The 22,927-nt window shown below is 44.5% G+C and overlaps 2 protein-coding genes across 3 annotated transcripts in view; both read right to left on the bottom strand.

The window, feature by feature from the left end:
* Positions 1-1,372: 1,372 nt before the first annotated feature.
* Positions 1,373-8,993, bottom strand: LOC139407755 (transient receptor potential channel pyrexia). Its single transcript, XM_071151651.1, has 20 exons — positions 8,910-8,993; positions 8,511-8,652; positions 8,272-8,411; positions 8,052-8,138; positions 7,768-7,938; positions 7,525-7,669; positions 7,216-7,325; positions 6,933-7,056; positions 6,717-6,745; positions 6,437-6,528; positions 6,112-6,223; positions 4,537-4,707; positions 4,219-4,289; positions 3,920-4,087; positions 3,163-3,281; positions 2,809-3,013; positions 2,405-2,612; positions 2,181-2,266; positions 1,903-2,066; positions 1,373-1,465 (listed from the first exon to the last, which is right to left on the bottom strand). Exons 1-20 carry the CDS (start codon positions 8,991-8,993, stop codon positions 1,389-1,391), a joined length of 2,505 nt encoding a protein of 834 aa, XP_071007752.1. The 3' UTR covers positions 1,373-1,388.
* A 348-nt stretch (positions 8,994-9,341) lies between these two features.
* The window catches only part of LOC139416874 (parkin RBR E3 ubiquitin protein ligase), a 101,755-nt gene continuing 88,169 nt past the window's right edge, over positions 9,342-22,927 (bottom strand). Inside the window, exons 8-12 of one of the 2 annotated variants that reach the window (XM_071166039.1) lie at positions 18,137-18,198; positions 16,826-16,975; positions 12,439-12,525; positions 11,987-12,104; positions 9,342-10,379 (exon numbers count right to left, since the gene is read on the bottom strand). In XM_071166039.1, the coding sequence (XP_071022140.1) occupies positions 10,270-10,379; positions 11,987-12,104; positions 12,439-12,525; positions 16,826-16,975; positions 18,137-18,198 (527 nt within the window). In that variant the 3' untranslated portion in view covers positions 9,342-10,269. The remainder of the gene's footprint in view (positions 10,380-11,986; positions 12,105-12,438; positions 12,526-16,825; positions 16,976-18,136; positions 18,199-22,927) is intronic. The other variant, XM_071166031.1, reaches the window with a different exon arrangement.

Genomic DNA, 22,927 nt, shown 5'->3' on the forward strand with positions numbered 1-22,927 from the left:
AAGAGCATTGGAGCTCACGCACAAAGTATTTAAAAAACAGTATGGATGTCTCAGTCTTTGAAGAACTGAATTCATCAAACTTGGATGTGGACGCCATGGCAGTAAGTATATGTTCCACGTTGAGGTTCTTGTTTGCCCTCTTAAACATTCCGACAACATTCCGATATTTTCTGGTCGACCGTCATCCGATTCAACAAGGTTGGTGTTGGTACCGGCGGGGGAAGCCTGGCAAGTAGCTGCTCGAGGGCATACTCAATGGTTGCCATACGACTGTCCAGTGACTTAATCTCTGTGCGCATCTCAGTGTGTTGAGATTTGTGCCCAAGCGCGGATGAGCGCTGAGGTTTATTGGGCGGCGGATCACAAGTGGAGTGAAACCTGTCATTAGACCTGGAGCGTTTGGAATGATCATTCATCTGTGTAGCAAACTCATCTGATGAGAATCCAGAGGTCGAGATTTCAATGCTCTTAGTTTGAATTTCTGACAGTGAGTGCAAGAGCTGCTACTCTGTGCTTCCCCTTGAACATGTTCAGCTCCCAAGCAAAGAATGCAAAGTGTGTGCTCATCTGAGGCTGGGAGTTGTTTTTCACACGGTTGACATGAGTGGAACAACATCCCATGTACAGCACTGAATCAGTTTACAAAGAAAGGGTTTTCACATAAGAGAAGTATGTTCCAAGAAAAAGGTAACTGTTGGCTCTGACCCACCGTGCTTCGGGGGCGAGACTCCCGCCTAAATATGTATCACGGTATATAGTCAAGCGTGGACTGTCAGTCTCGGCGTTGGTGGACTCAGTCAAGCGAGGACCGGTAGCCTACATCACCGCTGAGCTCCGTGATCACAAGCTAGGGAGTGGTAATGCTGGATCAACGAGCTGGTGTGGAAGTCAAGCGGGGACTGGCATGACACCGCAAGTCAACAAGTGCAAACAGGTACAACAAGCTAACAAGCTACAGGAACTATGTGTGGCTAATTTAGCTAGCTAGCTACGAGCTAACTTCTGAGGTAACGGGATAGACCCTAAACTAATTAGCGTACTAGCTAGTATGGAAAAGCACGACAAAAAGCAATACAAGTTAGTGATTATGGGCAGGCACAATAACAAGAGTAGGTCATTCCGTAAGAAAATAATTAGAAGGGAATTAACAGTTATCTCGTAATGTAAAACACAAAGGTGAGAATTTAAAAAATACAGTATGTCACGCCACACAGCCTTTTATAGTGGCAGGTCACATGGGTACAGTAAGGGTGTGGCGTGACTGTAAACATCTTTTGATATTAAGCATCTCAATCACATCGCGTGAAGGGGATGGAGTTCCCCATAGGTCGTTTGGCAACCCGTTACGAAAACTAAAGATAACCAAGATGTCTTAAACCAGTGATCCCTCACCTGTATGGTGGCGCTTCGACGGGCTCTGACCCAGTGCTTTCTGCTGCCTGCACAGTCACACCACAGCCCACACCTGCACAGAGACAAAATAACGCAATCTGTCAGCTATGGACAGACAGGAGACAGTGAAACATAGCTATACTTTAGCACAGGAATACACAGAAGAAACAGGCACAGGGACAGGTTATCATAGTAGGCCTCAAAGAAATAGAACTAGTGAAGTGCGGTCTGACTGAGTCAAAGACTAAACAAAGAGTAAAGTCCATGGATTCTAATTATATGGTAGAGCTTCTCTTATTTGAATGAGAGAGCCATTCATGATGTCAGTCCAAATGACTACATCATGTGTAAAGACTATTAATCCAAATATGCACTCCCTCTGGATTTGAGCGGACTTTACTCTTTGTTTAGTCTTTGACCCAGTCAGACTGCACTAGACTAGTTATCGGGTCTGTCTTAGTGTATAGACCCTGTATAGAAGGTTCTTTACGAGGTCAACATAATACTGACATGAGCTGGTCTGTGACTGGATCAGTTGATGGATCAGGGCCTGCAGGTTCTTCATGTCTGCCCTCAGGGCACTGAGGTCCTGGCTCTGCTGGGTCTGGTCCACCTGGAGCCTCTGCAGAGTCTGCAGGTGTTCCCCCTGCACAGGGAATGAGAAGCGCCTCTCCCTAGGAGAGACAGGAAGAGAGAGATCTTGACACAAGCCTGGAAATATTCCACAATACAGCATAGTTGTTCCATACTCCTAAAGTCAGGTAAAAGAGAGGCAGTGCTGTGCCTACCCTGAGGCCCTGTCACTCTCATCAGGTCGTCCTTGTTCGGGGGGATTCACTTCTTTTTGGATCTCCAGGAACTCATCTAGTGTCTCCTGAAGTGTCGGAAACAGGTAAAAAAGAGAAACAAGCACTCTACCTCCCTAAACTAAACCAACCCGCAGGCAGACACAGATATATAAAGACATACAGTTCAAACGCAGGTGTTAAAGATGAATGTCCCATCCCGTCACCTTGATCTGAGTGGTGATCGTCTTCAGCTCAGCGTGCCGCTTTGAGTCAGTTCTGATGTCATCGTCGTATAACTCCCCAAGAGGAGCACAGAAGCGGTGGATGTGCTGGTCGTCATAGAAACGGCAGAGACGGGGCATGGATTCCTCCACCTGCAGGATAATGGCTGCTTGCTGCATTACTGCATTGGCCAGTGCATTGTCATACACCCTGACAGAAGAGATACATACTGATGCTGAGAGTGACAGATGCATACTGAGTCATATGTTTGTTTGTAGATAAACACGCAAACCTGGCGTAGACAAACAATATACAGTACTTGAGCGCACACGAGTGTAAGCTGTAAAGGCTGATCAGCACACTACTGATCTGCTAGTTCGCCAAATATCATTTTAGCAGCCCGTACCTTTGGAAGGTGTCCGAGAGAAGGGCAATCATCAGGTTGACACACAGAATGGAGGACAGAGCCAGAAAGGTACCACAGAGGAAGTGGGCCATGATCGAGTCCACTTCCACCATGGCGTTAAACTCATACTCGTCCACCAGAGTGATGCGGTACAGGCTGTAGAGCAGCTGGGGTACAGTCCGCATACTGGGTATTGACGCCTGACCTGGGGAGGACAGGTCGCAGACAGACCGTAAATACAGTTGTTTGTGTATTTTGTATCATACCAGGACAGCTGCAGTAGCATATGCCATGTCATATTGTGGGTATGTTTCATAAAATATGCATGATCTTATGGTTTGTTTCCCAACGTACCTCCAAATATAATCCAGAAGGCACACGCGTAAGGGATAAAGATCTCTGCATATAGGAAGAGGAAACGTAGCACATCCCCCACAATCTTCCCCAGCATGACAATGAAAGGACCCATAACCCTGTACAGAATGAGGATCAAAGGTTGTGGTATTGGTGTAACGCTGTTGAATTTTCAGACGCAATGGCTCTAAGATCTGCTGTATGAGTTCAATGTGGGTTAGTATTTGGCTACTTTATGTTTGGAAATATCCAGACATGCTGTTCTAAAAAATGTGGATATTGGATATGAGAGCCATGTCCATATGGGGGCCTATGAGCTCTAGTTCCTTCGTTGTCACTACAGGGGGGGAGGGGGGGGGGGGGGGAACACCTGTGGCGCCCTATTCATGTGTTGTTGTCATGGAACGTGATAACTCCAGGTGTACCTATAGGGACGCTGACCAGGTGTCATTATTATCGTTGAGCTTCCCCATGAACACAATGCACTGTTCGCGGGGAAGCTCAGGCTTTTGGGTTTAGTTTCAGTTGTGTTTTTTCTTTCTTTTTTTCCTCAGAACCTATTGTTCCTTTCCATGATCCATTGGGTACCAGAGAACAGTCATCAATGGCGGGGAAGAGAAGTAAAGATTCATTATTCTCCACCACAAGATTGGTGCTCTAAAATGAACGAATGCCTTGCACTTCCTCAGGAAGACAAGTAAGAAATTAAAAAAGATCCCTAAAAGAGGACTCTTCAGTGGTTGGTCAGTCTGATCACCTGAAGGCTCGGACGTGTTTCATCAGCCGGAGCCAGAGGAAGATGATGACCACAGCGAAGAGGCGCAGGCTGTAGTCCCGCAGTGTTCCTCCAAGCAAGAAGATGTCTGCCACATGGATCCCGAACACAGCCATCAGCAGTATGTACACCAGCCAATCAAAGATGTTCCTGTGACACAGCCAAATGAGATCCCATCGTCTGCTTGCCAGTTAGGTAATGGAAGAGCATTATTAAAGGGCCAGAGTTACAACACATCCATATGAGATGTACTGTATCATATATAACACAAATGTGTTTACCAGGGGTCTTGTAAGTAGTTTCCCTTCATGCGGTGGATCAACTTGATTTGCTCTTCCAAGAAATGTTTTTCCTTTGAAGCAGGAGGACAATTTTCTTTTAAAGAAGATGTCAATTTCCACATTCTCAATGGGGATTACAACAACCTGTAGCCTTACAAATGGCATACTGCCAAAATAATGTATTGGGGTCAGGAGGACTTTTCCTTAGATCTTAAAATACATTTATTTTGGTTAATTGTGTGAGCCTAGATCGGGTCTAGAAACTTTACTAAAGATGTGTGTCTGTGTGTGTCTCCTGGGTAAGAAAAGGTGCTGTACCTCGGGCCACATTGGGTGTGTGCAGCGCAGGTCATCGTTGGTGCGATGCTCACACCAACTCTGCCAGCTCCTTAGCTTCCTGCTGGAGCCTATCATCTCTGCCACTTCCCGGCCCACCTCCACCACTGTTAGCCCCAGAGCCACCACCACCCCAAACACACGCCACCAGTCCTGCAGGTGAATATACTTTTTATATTTAGATTTGTTTATTTGGATCCTCATTAGCTGTTACAATCACAACAGCTACTCTTCCCGGGGCCCACAATGACTATCAATGTCCAAACATCTGTATGACCTGTGACATACTTCTGACCTTCATATTCAGATGATTTCATTGTGGATCTAAATGAAGTACTGAAATGTGTGTGAATCTTAAAACATCACACTTTTAATATAATTCTGAAGAGTTAATGAAAAAAAAAAAATCTATCTATATATACAGTTGAAGTCGGAAGTTTACATACACTTAGGTTGGAGTCATTAAAACTCCTTTTTCAACCACAGAGATGAATGTACTTTGGTGCGAAAAGTGCAAATCAATCCCAGAACAACAGCAAAGGACCTTTGTTTTGGTGCTGGGGTAAACAGGTACAAAAGTATCTATATCCACAGTAAAACGAGTCCTTTATTGACATAACCTGAAAGGCTGCTCAGCAAGGAAGAAGCCACTGCTCCAAAACCGCCATAAAAAAAGCCAGAGTACGGTTTGCAACTGCACATGGGGACAAAGATCGTACTTTTTGTCCTCTGGTCTGATGAAACATAAATAGAACTGCTGGGCCATAATGACCATCGCTATGTTTGGAGGAAAAAGGGGGAGGCTTGCAAACCGAAGAACACCATCCCAACCGTGAAGCACGTGGGTGGCAGCATCATGTTGTGGGGGTGATTTGCTGCAGGAGGGACTGGTGCACTTCACAAAATAGATGGCATCAAGAGGGAGGAAAATGATGTGGATATATTGAAGCAACATCTCAAGACATCAGTCAAGATGTTAAAGCTTGGTCGCAAATGGGTCTTCCAAATGGACAATGACCCCAAGCATACTTCCAAAGTTGTGGCAAAATGGCTTAAAGACAACGAAGTCAAGGTATTGGCGTGGTCATCACAAAGCCAATCCCACTGAAAATGTGTGGGCAGAACTGAAAAAGCGTGTGCGAGCAAGGAGGCCTACAAACCTGACTCAGTTACACCAGCTCTGTCAGGAGGAATGAGCCAAAATTCACCCAACTTATTGTGGAAAGCTTGTGGAAGGCTAGCCGAAACGTTTGACCCAAGTTAAACATTTTAAAGGCAATGATACCAAATACTAATTGAGTGTATGTAAACTTCTGACCCACTGGGAATGTGATGAAAGAAATAAAAGCTGAAATAAATCATTCTCTCTACTATTATTCTGACATTTCACATTCTTAAAATAAAGTGGTGATCTTAACTGGGGATTTTGCGGAGGATTAAATGTCAGGAATTGTGAAAAACGGAGTTTAAATGTATTTGGCTAAGGTGTATGTAAACTTCCGACTTCAACTGTGTGTGTATATATATATATGTTCCCTCTGTCCTTCACTTTCTCACCTCAGGGAAAACATAAGGCTCCTCGGTTCGGATGACAGACACAGAGATGGCCACGGTCGTCCAGGAGACTATAAACAGGAAGTTAAGGAGTAGGAGTATCCAAGCCCCCAACCTACAGAGACACCAGTTTACTATTCAGAGTGAAATACTGAGCCACCATTCAGTACTGTATTAACAGTAGATCCCTTCGGCGACGTGTCTAACTGGTTAGGGCCTATGGTATATTTCATTTATGACAGAGCATGAGACTGGAAGTAGGGTGACATCTGGCAGGAGTGACACACCTGCCACTCCTGTCTGGCAAAAGTCTCTCTCATGAACTGACCTGCCATATAGTTTCCACTTGACAGTGATGAGCTTCAGAACCACAGGGTGCATGATGAGATCCAACTTCCCCTGGTGTACTATGAACTCCAACTGTGGTGAGAGAGAGAGAGAGAGAGAGAGAGAGAGAGAGAGAGAGAGAGAGAGAGAGAGAGAGAGAGAGAGAGAGAGAGAACAATTCTCAGGGAAAATTCATATCGCAATTACGATCAAATTAGTTGACTTAGTTTTCATCCATTATCACTTGATTTGCTTGTTTAGCCTTAAAGAGTGGGACATACTGGTGATGTAGGCTCACTGGCAACACCCTCTGGAAGACAAAAAAATTGAAATGAGAGAGCACACAAGTTTAAAAAAAATAGTTTACAAGTATGTTGCACTGTTTGACCCACTGAGTTAGGTGGTTAAACAGAGTGTATTTTTATTAGTGTGAGCATTGGCCATATAGGACATTTTGTTCTGTGTAAATAGTATATATATATTTTTTCAGACTATACCTTGTGAGCCCTGTCCTGGTGGATTCTGCTTGCAGGGTGGCTCTGGCTCCAGCAGGTGAAGGTAGTAGAACTGCTGCCTGGTCATCCGGTCAGTCACATGGAACTGGTTCAGAGCCAAATGAGCCTGACAAGACCAAAGAGAGCTGAACAATACTATAGGATGACCACATACAGAACCCACTCTATGACAACAACTAGCACATTGTCAGGACAAACTATACAATTGAGCATGTACTGCAGTATGGCGACTCATTTGGCCAGTGACCATCCAACCCATATTTACCACTGAGGTCATCTTGTCAATCATGGCGGTGATGCAAAGCTGACCATCAGAGTCCTTTACCCCAGCATCAGCCCCTAGTTCCATTAGTGTCCGTGCAGCCTCACTCCTGTCTGAAAACACACAGGAGTACAACAAAAGAAGCATAATCAAGTACAGCAATAACTGTGTAATGTGCAATTGAGCTATTTGTAAGGTGAGGTGGAGGGTACATTTCCATGTGTGTTTGGACAATAAAGTTGTGTTTTATTCTATTCTAATACAAAGTATGGAGTGTGAAATGCACACCCAGAGGCAAGTAAAGGTATGAACCTAGGTTGGCAGCCAGTTGTAGAGGGGTTCTCCTTTTGTAGTCTCGTGCGGAGATGTCTGCCCCATACTGCAGCAGCACCTTGACTGCCCCCACCGCGTCATTCTTAGCAGCGTAGTGCAGAGGTGTCTGATGATCCATGTTGGTCTGAGCACCAATGTCGGCTAGACAGGACATGCATGTGTGAGCTACAGTACAAGACACATTCAAATCCCTCACCTACAGAAGTAACACACAAGTGACACAGACACAATTGACCTCTGACCTTTCCTCTCCAACAAGAAGTGGATCATCTCCTCGTAGTCCAGAGCTGCGGCAACGTGCAGGGGCGTGACCCCGTAGGAGTCAGGACGCAGAACATCAGCCCCCCTGTCCAGGAAGAAACGCATCACGTCCACGTTCCACGCCCTCGAGATCTAGAACCAGGCAGAGGAGCCCATTTGAACACACAGTGGCTTCACTCACAACGATGCTGCCACAACAGAAGGTCTTTGAGCCATTTGATGACGTGTGAAGACTTCAGTCTCACCTCATGCAAGACAGTTTGTCCGTATCGGTCCGTTGAGTTGGGGTCGGCTCCATCTGCGATTACATCACTCAGGTACTGAAGGTCCACCTATGACCAAACCGGATTATTGACTGTATGAATCATCACCAGCCTTCAAATCAGACCACATCTAATCTATATATCTTACATCTATCTATACCTTTAGCCCCATTTTACAACGTAAATGCCATCCACCCCTCACCTCATCAGTGTCCTGATTGCTGGAAGCCAGATCTCTGAAATGGTCTAGCAGTCTTTTATTGAGGTGGAAGCTTTTGTCTCCTCCATCTATGACATCTTCATCCAAGGCCAGGCCTTTGTACATGGTCTCAAAGAATTCCCCTTTAAACAAGAAGGTGATCACACAGCCTGATAGAGTGCAGAGTATTTGAAGTCTTATCTAGGTGTACCTTGAGTTTGGCGTTTTATCTGCAATGGTACCTGTGGGTTTTCTCTTCACACACTGACGGCAGACTCGTTTCCAGCGGCTGCAGGTGTAAGACGCCCACTGGGCTGCTGCCTTCGCAGCACTGGACACAGATGTCTTCGAGATCGCACTTCCAACAACTGGCTGCTGTTCAGACTGCAGTGACACGCATACATCGCACTACAGTACATAGAACTGCATCATAGAATGTACTCAAATGTCCAATTCTGAAATATATCACCCAGTAAGAAGTATAGTAACCCACTACTCTCTAATCATACACAGTTTGGAGCCTAGTAACCATTGAAAATGTATTGAGAGGGTTTCCGATTACTCCAGAAATGGAAAAATATCAACAGATAACGACATTGAGAGGCAGACTGGTAAACTTCAAAGTGCCATTTTCTCCTCACCTGGTTGACAACTCCATCGGTCATCTCCATCTCCATGGCAGGGTTGTAACGGCCAGAGGCACTAACCCGGTTCAGTCTCCTCATCCTGCCGTGTTCCAGGCCTGAAGGCTTCTCTGTAAACAATTAACTACACAGCTCCAATATGACTGCGACCAGCCTACCAGTGTAGGTACGGTAACTCTACAATGAGCCGCTATTTCCAAACAAAGGCTTTCACTCAAAACACAGGGAGTTGGTATATTCCGGTAGACTCTGAACCTGCTAAAGCCGTGTGATCCAGAGAGATGAGAAGTGGATTGTTGTTAGGCAGATATCAGGTAAAAGGAAAGTCTTTCTGCAGGCCCCAGTCACTGTTTTTCCTTCCAGCTGTTTGTTTACTAGTGAGCTACCTGCAGTACTGTACCTGAACAATATGGTACATTCTGACTCATGTGCTTGTTACACAACAGCCTTTATGTCAAAGTTAACAATGATGACACTGACAAAGCAATGGTCCTATCTTCTAATGTTTAACAGCTTTGGAGTTTGTCTGAGCTGTTAAGACATGTTGGAGAAACTGTGGACATGTTTATGGCTTCTTATCAGCTTACGTGTGTGCTCAGTACAGATGTATTGTGGCTTGTTAAGGTACATATAATCACCAAGTGGCCCCACTCTTGACAAACCAGTTTCATGCCTAGATATAGGATTCCAATGGTCTTTTCATATGATTTTTTTTATCTTAGCTAAGGCATCCAAAATGACAACACCATGACTTGGCCATATGCAGCGACAGCTCAGAGTTGGACAGGACGTGGTTGCCATAACAATGTGATTGACAGGTGCCACAATAATGTCATAAGAAGGGTGGGGTGTTTGAAAAGCTAAAGTCCACTCTAGGGCAACAAAGCAGGTGGGGGAAAAAAAGACACACAGACCATTAAGTAACAAAGACTAAAAGAGTGGTCAGTTGATAAAGCAAGACGCTTGCAACGCCAGGACAGTGGGTTCAATTCCCGTGACGACTCGTATGTCAAATGTACGCACACATGACTCGTAAGTCAGCTAAATGGGATATATTATATAAACACAGACAACATTTGTATTCTTTATAACAAGGTTGTGAAGTACAATGGATACAGAGACAACCTTTGACAAGAAGGAAAAAATGAAGTGTAAATCCTTTATATTGTCCAGTTAAAGCCGGACAACCATTGTGCATTTATCTAATGTGACTGAAGGCAAATGAGGTCACTGATTAAGAGATTGTGATAGGTCAGGGCACAGCTTTATTGAGTCTTTTAAACACATGATTGATTTTGCGTTCCAGTCCCAGGCATGTATTCCTGAGTGGCGGCAGGGCCTTTCTGAGGTCTCAGAGTCAGCCAAACCAGTGGTTGCCCATACACTCCCTGTTCCACTCCACACGACAGATCCAGCACCACTCAAACTTACACTGGGCACGGGGACACACCATGTGCATACAGCCACCTGGGAACACAGTATAAAAACACAACTTTACAGACAGGCAAACAGGAGAAGAGAAGACTAAGCTTGGGAAAAGGACAATGTATGAAAGGATGGCATTTGAAATCTATTATACAGTATTGTTCCCACTGCGGAGGGAGGGGGGCGGGGTTAAGGGGTTGGAGAAATAAAGGGCATATCGAAAACAATGTAGATATAGAACATATACAGTACCAGTCAAAAGTTTTAGAACACCTACTCATTCAATGGTTTTTCTTTATTTTTACTATTTTACTTTCATTGTAGAAAAGTGAAGATATCAAAACTATGAAATAACACATATGGAATCATACAGTCTCCAAAAAAGTGTTAAACAAATATATTTTTTATTTGAGATTCTTCAAATAGCCACCCATTGCCTTGATGACAGCTTACACAGCCTGGAGGTGTGTTGGGTCATTGTCCTGTTGAAAAACAAATGATAGTCCCACTAAGTGCAAACCAGATGGGATGGCGTATCGCTGCAGAATGCTGTGGCAGCCATACTGGTTAAGTGTGCCTTGAATTCTAAATAAATCACACAGTGTCACCAGCAAAGCACCACCACACCATAACACCTCCTCCTCCATGCTCTACGGTGGGAAATACACATACAGAGATCATCCGTTCACCCACACCTCATCTCACAAAGACACGGCGGTTGGAACCAAAAAGCTCCAATTTGGAATCCAGACCAAAGGACAAATTTCCACCGGTCTAATGTCCATTGCTCATGTTTCTTGGCCCAAGCAAGCCTCATCTTCTTATTGGTGTCCATTAGTAGTGGTTTCTTTGCAGCAATTTGATCATGAAGGCCTGATTCACCCAGTCTACTCTGAACAGTTGATGTTGAGATGTGTCTCTTACTTGAACTCTGAAGCATTTATTTGAGCTGCAATTTCGGAGGCTCGTAACTCTGATGAATTTCTCCTCTACAGCAGAGGTAACTCTGGGTCTTCCATTCCTGTGGAGTTCCTCATGAGAGACAGTTTCATCATAGCGCTTGATGGTTTTTGTGACTGCACTTGAAGAAACTTTCAAAGTTCTTGAAATGTTCCGGATTGACTGACCTTCATGACTTAAAGTAATGATGGACTGTTTGCTAATTTGAGCTGTTCTTGCCTTAATATAGACTTGGTCTTTTACCAAATAGGGCTATCTTCTGTATACCCCCCCCCCCCCCACCTTGTCACAACACAACTGATTGGCTCAAACACATTAAGAAGGAAAGAAATTCCACAATTTAGTTTTAAAGAAGGCACACCTGTTTTTGAAATGAATTCCAGGTGACAACCTCATGAAGCTGGTTGACAGAATGCCAATCGTGTGCAAAGCTGGTTATTTGAAGAATCTCAAATATTAAATATATTTTGATTTGTTTAACACTTTTTTGGTTACTACATGATTCCATATGTGTTATTTCATCATGTTGATGTCTTCCCTATTATTCTACAATGTAGATTATAGTAAAAATAAAGAAAAACCCTTGAATGAGTAGGTGTTCTAAATCTTTTGACCGGTAGTGTATGTATATATTGGAATAAGGATCAGAAAATGGATGGAGTGAGATGGAGGGATGTGCAGTGCCTTACCACTCTTCTCCACTGGGACCTTGCAATGTGGACATGGACGGGTGGTCTCGTCTATAGTCTCCTGCGAGGCCTGCTCCCACCGAGCCTGAAGAGCTGCCTCCTCATCCACTACATAACCCTGGGGCGGGAGGTCAAGGGAGAGAGTGAAGAGAGACCAGACCAGGGGTGGGGGTGTGAGAGACTGGGGGTTTATTTCTTGAGTGGATACAGTGAATAGTGTGCTGAAATTTGGTTGATTTAGGAATGCCATCTTGTGGCATGTTTTAAAACTCGAGTCATACATAAAACATATCATATCTCAAAATTAATTAATAAATTAAACTCTGAATTATGAGCCATTACAAGTATGTTTCAGTGTCCCCTTTTTAGATACTAATGCTGGCCATGTGGACTGTAGGGGGCAGCAGAGACAGTGCGACAGTGAGCAGCACACAGCTGATTGGCTCAGTTACCTGCAGGGCTCCTCCTGAGACAGGTGATGACCTCACATGACATTCCCCCTCGTGGAATCCTTCCTTACAGTCACGGCAGAACACAAACTGAAAGAAGACACGCAAAATGTTGCCTTAATAATATGATCCCATTCAGTCGCACTGAAACCCTGAACTGGGATGCTTCTTAATACTCTATAGTGGCTCCCTTTCCTTTCCAATGGACGCCAGCCATGAATTTGCTTTCATCGGTATAGTTCCATCACAAAACTGCAGGTGAAGGAAAGGAGACGTGGAGATAAAGTCTCTTTTTTTTTTTACTATTAAGACGCACCCCTGGTTTCAAGGCATTTAATGACTGGCTGTATCTTCTCCCACAGGTTGTATACAAGTTCCTAAGATAGACAGTGGGTGGCGCCATCTCTATACGCTCCCCAACTAGGAGCCACCCAGCCTGCATGTGGAAGTAGGGAGCTGATATACACCGAATCCTTCCACAACCGGGATTAACTAGGAATCTAGAAAGATGCTTTGTATTTTTAGCTCGACTCCATCTTTTGAAGCGCAACAGTGATTTTGCACTTCATCAAAGGGGCTGGAGTTTTGAAGGAGAGGGGGCTTGTCGCTGTTTCTTTCTTTTATTATCTGCTGTTTTTAAGTGTGACTGATAGCAGCTCTCCTCTCAGGTCTGGGGGACAGACGCCTCTTTGTTTCCAAACTCCTGCATGGCGCCGCCTGTGATGAGACAAGGGGAGAAGAGGGGAGCTTCTGACAGGCGCTTTCTTCCTCCCCCTCCCTCGTTCTTTCCCACTCTTCCCTCAGATGAGCCTCCATCATCATCTTCGGCAGAGAACTCTGAACAGTCGCTTCATCAAACGCCCGTGGCGTATGCACCAAAGCTTGTCTGAGACACGAGGCGATGAGAAGTGAGGAGTCTCAGGACGCGTCACTACACTGCACTGTAGCACGGTGACCTGATTGTCTGTGAAGTCATTTTGAATGGTTTTCTGCAACATTCAACAGTAACTTGTCTTATTAAGTCTCACTTCAGCAGAAGCTTCATATCACTACGGTTATAATAAACTCAAATTATAACTATATGACAGCAAGAGCCTATGACAGGTCTCTTTTCCTCCTGATCAGGTCTCTTGGTCAGGAGAAAATCCTCACCTCTAAGTTTAAGTCATTTGTCTAGCCGAGTTGGGCCGGGGGCCGGGTGGGGCGAAGGTTTGCGGCTGGGTTGAGGGTTGGCCAGTGGGTGGGTTGCGTGGCTGGTACAGAGACAGAGCTGCCCAGTGGAGTGTGGAAGACTCATGAAGGTTTGCAGCAGGGTTCCGGTGGCTGACAAACCTATTTCCCCTCGCCTCCCTTCACTGAGCAACACAACGGATCACAGCACCCCAGACAGCACCCTCAGAGGGTAAACATACACACATGCACTGACACAAACACACACACACACAGTCACAAAAACTGACATAGCCTTTGTAAGTCAACATTAAGTGATGTGCAGCCCTGTGCTGTTGCTCAGTATTGGGTGGGTATCATATTGTAATGTAGATTCAGCACACTGCAGTGTCTGTCTCAGTACAGAATCATATGTGAAGTTTTGAACTGAGGGTGACAGCAGCACTGGGAACTCTTCTAAATTAGAGCATTCTTGTGAAGCTCTAAGAAGAGCTCTGTGAGAGAGCTTACTGATGAAGTGGCAAAGTCGTCCCCTTCTGCCCTCCCTGGCACCCTTCCTTTCTCGCAATCTCTCGCTTCATCTCTCTCTCATATAAAAGTGCATTCAGAAAGCATTCACACCCTTTGACATTTTCTACATTTTGTTGTATTACAGCCTGAATTTAAAATAATTGAGATTGTTTTGTCACTGGTCAAACAATAACCTATAATGTCAAAGTGGAATGATGTTTGACATTTTTACAAATGAATGAAAAATAAAAACCTGAAATGTCTTGAGTTAATAAGTATAAGACCCCTTTGTTATGGCAAGCCTAAATAAGTTCAGGAGTAAAACGTTGCTTAACAAGTTACATAATAAGTTGCATGGACTCACTGTGTGCAATAATGGTGTTTAAGATGATTTTTGTACCCAACACATGCAATTCTATTTAAGGTCTAGCAGTTAGGAAGGAGTCCTTCCTAACTCAGGTGCCGGAGAGGAAGGAAACTGCTCAGGGATTTCACCATGAGGCCAATGGTGACTATAGAACAGTTACAGAGTTTAATGATAGTAGAAAACTGAGGATGGATCAACATGTTAGTTACTCCACAAAACTAACCTAATTGACAGAGTGAAAAGAAGGAAGCTTGTACAGAATAAAAATATTCCAAAACATGCAACTTGTTTGCAACAAGGCACTAAAGTAATACTGCAAAAAATGTGACAAAGCAATTCACTTTGTGTCCTGAATACAAAGTGTTATGTTTGGGGCAAATCCAATACAACATATTACTGAGTACCACACTACCTATTTTCAAGCATAGGGGTGGCTGCATCATGTTATGGCTACGCTTGTAATCGTTAAGTACTGGGGACATTTTCAGGATAAAAAAATAAAGGGAATGGAGCTACAGTACAGGCAAAATCCTAGAGGAAAACCTGGTTCAGTCTGCTTTCCACCAGACACTGGGAGATGAATTCACCTTTTAGCAGGACAATAACTTAAAACACATGGCCAAATCTACATTGGAGTTGCTCACCAAGAAGACAGCGAGAGTGGCAGAGTTACTGTTATGACTTAAATCTGCTTGAAAATCTATGGCAAGACCTTAAAATGGTTGTCTAGCAATGATTAAACAACCAATTTGACAGAGCTTGAATCATAAAAAAAAATTAAAAAATGGGCAAATGTTGCACAATCTAGGTGTGGAAAACTCAGAGACCCAGAAAGACTCACACCTGTAATTGCTGCCAAAGTTGTCCCTAACATGTATTGACTCAGGGGGTTGAATACTTACCTAATGAAGATATATTAGTGTTTTATTTTTCAGAAATAAATATTTATTCATAAATAAATTAGATTCTTTCTTCCATTATAATATTTTGTGTAGATCGTTGACAGAAAAATGACAATTACATCCATTTTTAAACCACTTTGTAACACAACAAAATGTGGAAAAAGTCCAGGGGTGTGAATACTTTCTGAAAGCACCATCAGAAGAAAAGAGTCTCTGACTCTCACACAATCACATCACTCAAGACACAAAACAAAGATACTCTCTTGCTGTACATCTGCTAACTAAAAAACACACTGGAGTACCAAAGACAGAGGAATATTTCACCATCATCTCTTTAACACAGACAGACACACACACACTATACGAACACCCACACACACCCTGCAGTTCTCCCTATCCAACCCTACAGCCCACCTCCCGTGTCTGCGCTCAGATTCAGTGCTCAGGCTCGTTTAACCTCGTCCCCAGGCTAATTGCAACCGAGAGCCGGCTGGTGGATGAGACTAGGACCTGCATGGTCCACAGAGATAAAATGTCCTATTGCATGTTTACAGGTCTCCTCTGCTGACCAGTGTCTATTGTACCCTGCGGCTGCAGCCGGGTCCGCCAGGGCCCATCTGAGCTGTACGTCGTACCAGAGCTGCAGCAAGGGGCTCCTAAAGCCAGCTCACAAACACTAGCAGGGAGGACATGAAAAAGACAGTGAGGCGGGCAATATTGATTTCTGTATGTGGTGTCTTTAAGAGAAGCCAGCTCACCAGTATCCTAAGGCCTTAAGCACCCCACCCCCCAAAAAGAGAACTGCATCTGGGGGAGTGTTAAAGTGATAGGATCCTTGTCTTAAAGTAGCAGCCTGACACTTATAGAGGCTTTATCTGCTTCCCACAGACCTCTGGATGGACTGGAATGAATGTGCACACACACACACCACCACCCTCTCAGTCAAATCAAATGTATTTCTAAAGCCCTTCTTACATCCGCTGATATATCAAGGTGCTGTACGGAAACCCAGCCTAAAACCCCAAACAATGCAGGTGTAGAAGCACGGTGGCCAGGAAAAACTCCCAGACAACGTGCTTCTACACCTGCATTGCTTGCTTTTGCTCAATGTCACCTGGGATCTTATGGCTACACACACATGTATGTATGCTCCCTCCCTCCCTCCCTCTCTCTTCCTTTCTCTTCCTCTCTAAGCCAGGCTGCTGTTAGTGGAGACAGATATATGGAGAGATTGAGATAGAGACTGAGATACTGTAGGTGAGCGATGAGCCCTGTAGCAACCCCAATTCTGCTCCCCTGTGATGAAGATGGTGGTGTTTGCAAACTAATGTATACTATCTCCTAATCTTTAAATCGGGTGGCTAATTAGAGAACATCATGCAACTCGTTTTATAACGACATCTCTTCACGTGTTGTGTGCTTGCGCGTATGCATGTCTCACCCCGCATCCCAACCCGTTGCTGAGCAGACACTGGATCATCCTCTTGTCCTCCTCAGGCAGCAGGCCTGCTCCACATCCAGGGGCTGGACACAACACTCCTCCCATCTGGAGGAGACACTCCTCGGCTGCATACTGCTGGTACCGCTCATACTGATATACACACAGAGAGAGAGATTAATTCATTATTTCATTATCCGTTTTTGATGGATTTGAAGTAAATGACTTTCCGCTTCGACAATATGGTATTTCATGTCTTTAAGGATCATTTTATTGACATTTATTGAGAGAAGGAAAAAGGCAGGGGCAAAAGAGAGGTGCACTCATGCATATGCACACACAATATACACACAACCACAGACACACACACACACACACACAGCATTATGACCAGACACATAGTCATGCTAATTGTGTCTCCGTGACAAGGCTAATTGATGCATGCCTCAATCATACATCTGCATAAAGGCTCAGCTCAGAAGGGGCTTTTAACCATCCGGTTCACATCACTTATGCTTTCAGAGTGGCGCTTTTCACTGAGCAATGGAACCACAGGGCAAGCTTAGAGTTGGCTAAGCATTCATATTCAGAATTCAAAGCCCCGCCAATAACTCACTCATGCAACAGGAGCATTGTTTCATCACTTCATTATGTTTACTATTGCAAATGTGCTAATCCTATGTGGGAGTAAATTGAAATAATTTTGAAGAGAGTATGTTTGCCTGAAGAGTCTCAGGAGTGAACAATGGCGCATGGTCCTTATTGTTTATAAGCTACTTCAAAATGACACTATTTTACAGTGGAAGTATAGTGTGTAAGATAAGGAGGAGTATAGGGCACTCAAATTCAAAGCCAGATCCACTGCTTTCCACTACCTTGTAGGGTCAGATTTTAATACCCCTGGCAGAGGGGGTGAATGAAGAGTATTGAGTGGTAGAGTAGAGAATTAGACACTCCCTCTTAAAACCGACTCCTGCTCTTCCTGGCTGAGGTGCTGTGAGATGGATGGAGAGAGAGCAAGAGATGTTGCTCATTTGGGACGGATGTTATGCTAGTTGAAGGGTGGGCTGGTAGCTCAGTTTGTAGAGCATGGAGCTTACAACACCAGGATAGTGGCAGACACTGTATTGTAGCACCAGATGAGACAATTAAAGCACTGTTAGATGTGACAGAGAGACCAGGAGCATATTTCCCTTGTGACCTGAGTGAGACAGGAAGGCTAAGGTTGATGCTGGGTGGCGGTGGGGATGCTAGTTTCCCTCTAGATAGGATAGATAGGAGTTTGTTTGTTTGGGGTCACTGTTCAGGACTCACCTGTTCATCACCTAGGGCTCGGAAGTGATGCAACTCCGTTATGAGAGAGTCTGGACAGCCAGCTAGAGATAGAAAGAGAGGGAAAAAATAGAGGTGAAATAGAGTAGTAGAACATTACAAGGGGGATGTTGTGTCATAACGGTCCTCCATCTAGCTGACAGGATCATCTCAAACAACCGAGGCTCACCTTTAAATCTACATAGGATAATCACACAAGACAAATGACCCAACGCTGAATGCATGTGGGTGTGTTTGCTTGTGTGCGTGACACAGCAGGCGCGTGGGGTCCTCTCCTCTTTTAACAATCTTTTTGGTCATCATTTAAGGTTAGGATTAGACATAAGGTTAGCAGTGTGGTTAAGGTTAGGGTTTAAAGCAGATTTTAAGAAGGGAAATTGTAGAAATAGACAGGGTTTAGCCATAGTTATGACTTTTTGGCTGTGGTAACTAGTGACAACCCTAGGTCAGCCGCCAACTCTGCGCCTTGTGTTGTCTCTGTGCGTCCCTCTCCCTCTATATCCCCTGATGATAGCGGTGGCTTCTCTATGTGATGTATCTGCGCACTCACACCACTGTCAGCGAAATATTGCTGCCTATTTATGGCTGAGGCCAATCCAAGCTGTGTGGTGGTCTCAACCCCAGGCTAGGCCAAGCAAGTTTCTCAGCCAAGGCTGGGCATTGCTGCTGATGGACTGTGACACAGAGTGAGTCTGAATGAATGAATGAATGAATGAATGAATGAATATGTATGTATGTATGTATGTATGTATGTATGTATGGCTGTGATTTTCACTCCATTCCCTCAATGTTGATTCCCTTCAGTACAGTGAAGTGATTGCATTCCGGACCTTAGGAGTGACCATCAGTGCTGCAGGACAATTCCCATTTTACAAGGAGGTGATTCTCTGAGAATGATCTCCGGGGTCAGATGTGTTTAGTGGTATGGGTATTGAGATGAATTCATGTATTTCCCTTTCCTGTCAAAGGCATATAAAATCCCCAAGCCAACGACCCCATAGGCGGACAGGAAGTCAAGACATGCCCCTTGGCAAACAAGCAGCTCTTGTAACACTAACACTAAAAAGACTTGAACTTAACCTAGCCCAGGTCTGGGGACCCTAAGGACAGAGTATGTACTAGGTCCATAGGAAACTTATGTCCAACTTCCAACTGTCCATGTTTCTTTGTATAGAGCCTGTCTGTGAGTAGCAGAACAAGAAAGACAATCTCCTGCATAGACACCGTTAGCTGTAGCTTGAGCCCTGTAGGCTCCAGCATGCTAATGTCGCTAATCTCTCCTGGGGTCTCCTATGCCACAGCGCCGCCGCCACCGTCTCACTGTTCTTATGCAAATCCCTCCGACGAACGCTAATCACGCAGCCCGAGCTGGGAGGGACGTTCCGATGGGGAGAATGTGAAAAAGAAGAAGATAGAAAAAAACACAAGACACCGACTTTTGTCTGAATGTAATTACAGATACAGACAGCCGGCGACAGGGACAGAGTGACATGACGTTGCCATGGTGATGTGGTGACAGAGGAGCGGCCCTTGCAGATAGAAAGCGAGTGACAGAGAGAGGCAGAGTGACAGAGATTGACAGACAAAGTCAGACAGACACAGATAACAAAGGGAACAGAGGAACCGTCATGAGAGAGAGAGAGAGAGAGAGAGAGAGAGAGAGAGAGAGAGAGAGAGAGAGAGAGAGAGAGAGAGAGAGAGAGAGAGAGAGAGAGAGAGAGACAGAGAGACAGAGAGACAGAGAGACAGAGAGACAGACAGACAGACAGACAGACAGACAGACAGACAGACAGACAGAAATGGAAAGAGGAAGGGGAGGGGATAGACAGATAGGGAGGAATTCTCTAAGTAACATCTCTCAGAACAGAAGACATACGAGTAACTAAAGTTTGAGGTCACAGGTCAAACAAAGGATTCTACACCCGGGGTGCGTTCAGTACGACAGAACGGTGTTAAAAGTTTCATTCAAAGGAAATTGTACTGTACTGTACGACCATTTCAAGTACGGCATGATTATGATGGCCCAGAGGACAATCGTGTATGGTGTGCTGCATGAGTTTTGCAATTTAAAAATGGTCAAACTCAAATTGACCACGCCACACCCATCAAACGGGAGCCGACGTATTTCATAATAAGAATGCTGCCCACTGTTTTGGGGAATTGTGTCGTTTAGTACAAACAGTCACACAAACGTAGTAAACATTGAACCGAACTGAACGCACCCCGGATTTATGTTGTGCCATTTCCCATCACTCTGCTTATCCGAAAGGACAACCAGTTAAAAAGGAGATCAACTTCTTTCAGTGTCAAATCAATTCACTCAGCGCTTCCTTAATGACTGTTATTTAGCTTATTGATCCCTTCATAACAGTGTGTAAAATTGCCTTAAGACAACCGTTTTAAACTTGCGCGACTGAAGGAGAAAGACGGGAGTCTGAGGATGTGGAGGGGCTGGAATGGTCAGTTATCATCTGTACATGATGATGGTGTACCAGCTCAATAAGTAAAGCAGAAAGCTTCAAAAGTATTGGGACAGTGACATTTTTTGTTTTGGCTCTGTACTCCAACATTTTGGATTTGAAATGATACAATGACTGTGAGGTTAAAGTGCAGACTGTCAGCTTTAATTTGAGGGTATTTCAATCCATACTGGGTGTACCGTTTATAAATTACAGCACTTTTGTAAATATTCCCCACATTTTAGAGGACCAAAAGTATGAGACACACTTGTGTGTATTAAAGTAGTCAAAAGTTTAGTATTTGGTCCCATATTCCTAGCACTCAATGATTATATCAAGCTTTTGACTCCACAAACTTGTTGGATGCATTTGCTGTTTGTTTTGGTTGCGTTTCAGATTATTTTCTGCCCAACAGAAATGAATGGTAAATAATGTATTGTGTCATTTTGGAGTCACTTTTATTGTAAATAAGAATATGTTTCTGAACACTTCTACATTAATGTGGATGCTACCGAATCGTGAATAATGATGAGTGAGAAAGTTAGACGCATAAATACACTATATATACAAAAGTATGTGGACACCCCTTCAAATTTGTGGATTCGGCAATTTCAGCCACACCCGTTGCTGACAGGTGTACAAAATCGAGCACACAGCCATGCAATCGCCATAGATAAACATTGCCAGTAGAATGGCCTTACTGAAGAGCTCAGTGACTTTCAACATGGCACCATCATAGGATACCACCTTTCCAACAAGTCAGTTGGTAAAATTTCCTTCCCTGGTCAACTGTAAGTGCTGTTATTGTGAAGTAGAAATGTCTAGGAGCAACAACGGCTCAGCCACGAAGTGGTAGGCTACACAAAACACAGAACGGGGCCACCGAGTGCTGAAGCGCATAACAATAGTCTGTCCTCACTACCAAGTTCCAGACTGCCTCTGGAAGCAACAATAACTGTTAGTCAGGAGCTTCATGAAATGGGCTTCCATGGCCGAGCAGCTGCACACAAGCCTAAGATCACTAAGTGCAATGCCAAATGTCAGTTGGAGTGGTGGAAAGCTCACCGCCATTTGACTCTGGAGCAGTGGAAACTTTGGAGTGATGAATCCCGCTTCACCATCTGGCAGTCCAACGGATGAATCTGGGTTTGGCGGATGCCAGTAGAACACTACCTGCCCCAATGCATAGTGCCAACTATAAAGTTTGGTGGAGGAGGAATAAGGATCTGGGGCTGTTTTTCCATAGGTCGGGCTAGGCCCCTTAGCTCCAGTGAAGGGAAATCTTAACTCTACTGCAAACAGTGACATTCTGGACTTTGTGGCAACCGTTTGGGGAAGGCCCTTTCCTGTTTCAGCATGACAATATCCCCTTGCACAAAGCAGGGTCAAAACAGAAATGGTTTGTCGAGATCAGTGTGGAAGAACTTGACTGGCCTGCACAGAGCCCTGACCTCAACCCCATTGAACACCTGGGATGAATTGGAATGCCGACTGGGAGCCAGGCTTAATCACCCAACATCAGTGCACGACCTCACTAATGCTCGTGGCTGAATGGAAGCAAGTCCCCGCAGCATCCCAACACGCAGCATGATGATGATCACACCAATTGTGCTAATGTAGCAGCTCCAGTGTGACTGACTGTGCTATGCTAATGTAGCAGCTCCAGTGTGACTGACTGTGCTAGGCTAATGTAGCAGCTCCAGTGTGACTGACTGTGCTAGGCTAATGTAGCAGCTCCAGTGTGACTGACTGTGCTAGGCTAATGTAGCAGCTCCAGTGTGACTGACTGTGCTAGGCTAATGTAGCAGCTCCAGTGTGACTGACTGTGCTAGGCTAATGTAGCAGCTCCAGTGTGACTGACTGTGCTAGGCTAATGTAGCAGCTCCAGTGTGACTGACTGTGCTAGGCTAATGTAGCAGCTCCAGTGTGACTGACTGTGCTAGGCTAATGTAGCAGCTCCAGTGTGACTGACTGTGCTAGGCTAATGTAGCAGCTCCAGTGTGACTGACTGTGCTAGGCTAATGTAGCAATTACGGTGTTACTTTGCTACAGTAGGCTAATCTATTCGTTTCTACTGTTATGTATGTTTTGTGAGATTTGGCCAGCGGGCGATTGTTATTCAACCCGAGGGGAATGATTGTTCTCTCATCTACTGATTCACTGGGGATTCTCTGTGTGTTGTAACATATTATACAGTGCCTTCAGAAAGTAGTCATAGCTCTTGACTCATTCCACATTTTGTTGTGGATAAATGTATGTTTTTCTAACCTATCTACACACAATACTCCATAATGACAAAGTGAAAACGTTTTTA

The sequence above is a fragment of the Oncorhynchus clarkii genome, chromosome 1 (genome assembly GCF_045791955.1).
Source record: "Oncorhynchus clarkii lewisi isolate Uvic-CL-2024 chromosome 1, UVic_Ocla_1.0, whole genome shotgun sequence".
NCBI lineage: Eukaryota > Metazoa > Chordata > Actinopteri > Salmoniformes > Salmonidae > Oncorhynchus > Oncorhynchus clarkii.

Bases quoted from the DNA above. Each gene is read 5' to 3' on its own strand.
- LOC139407755 (XM_071151651.1), bottom strand. From the start codon at position 8,993: ATGAGGAGACTGAACCGGGTTAGTGCCTCTGGCCGTTACAACCCTGCC. The intron at 8,653-8,909 runs GTGAGGAGAAAA...GTGTCACTGCAG, and splicing joins CCGATGGAGTTGTCAACCAG to TCTGAACAGCAGCCAGTTGT. The intron at 6,746-6,932 runs GTATAGTCTGAA...TTTGTCTTCCAG, and splicing joins ACCAGGACAGGGCTCACAAG to AGGGTGTTGCCAGTGAGCCT.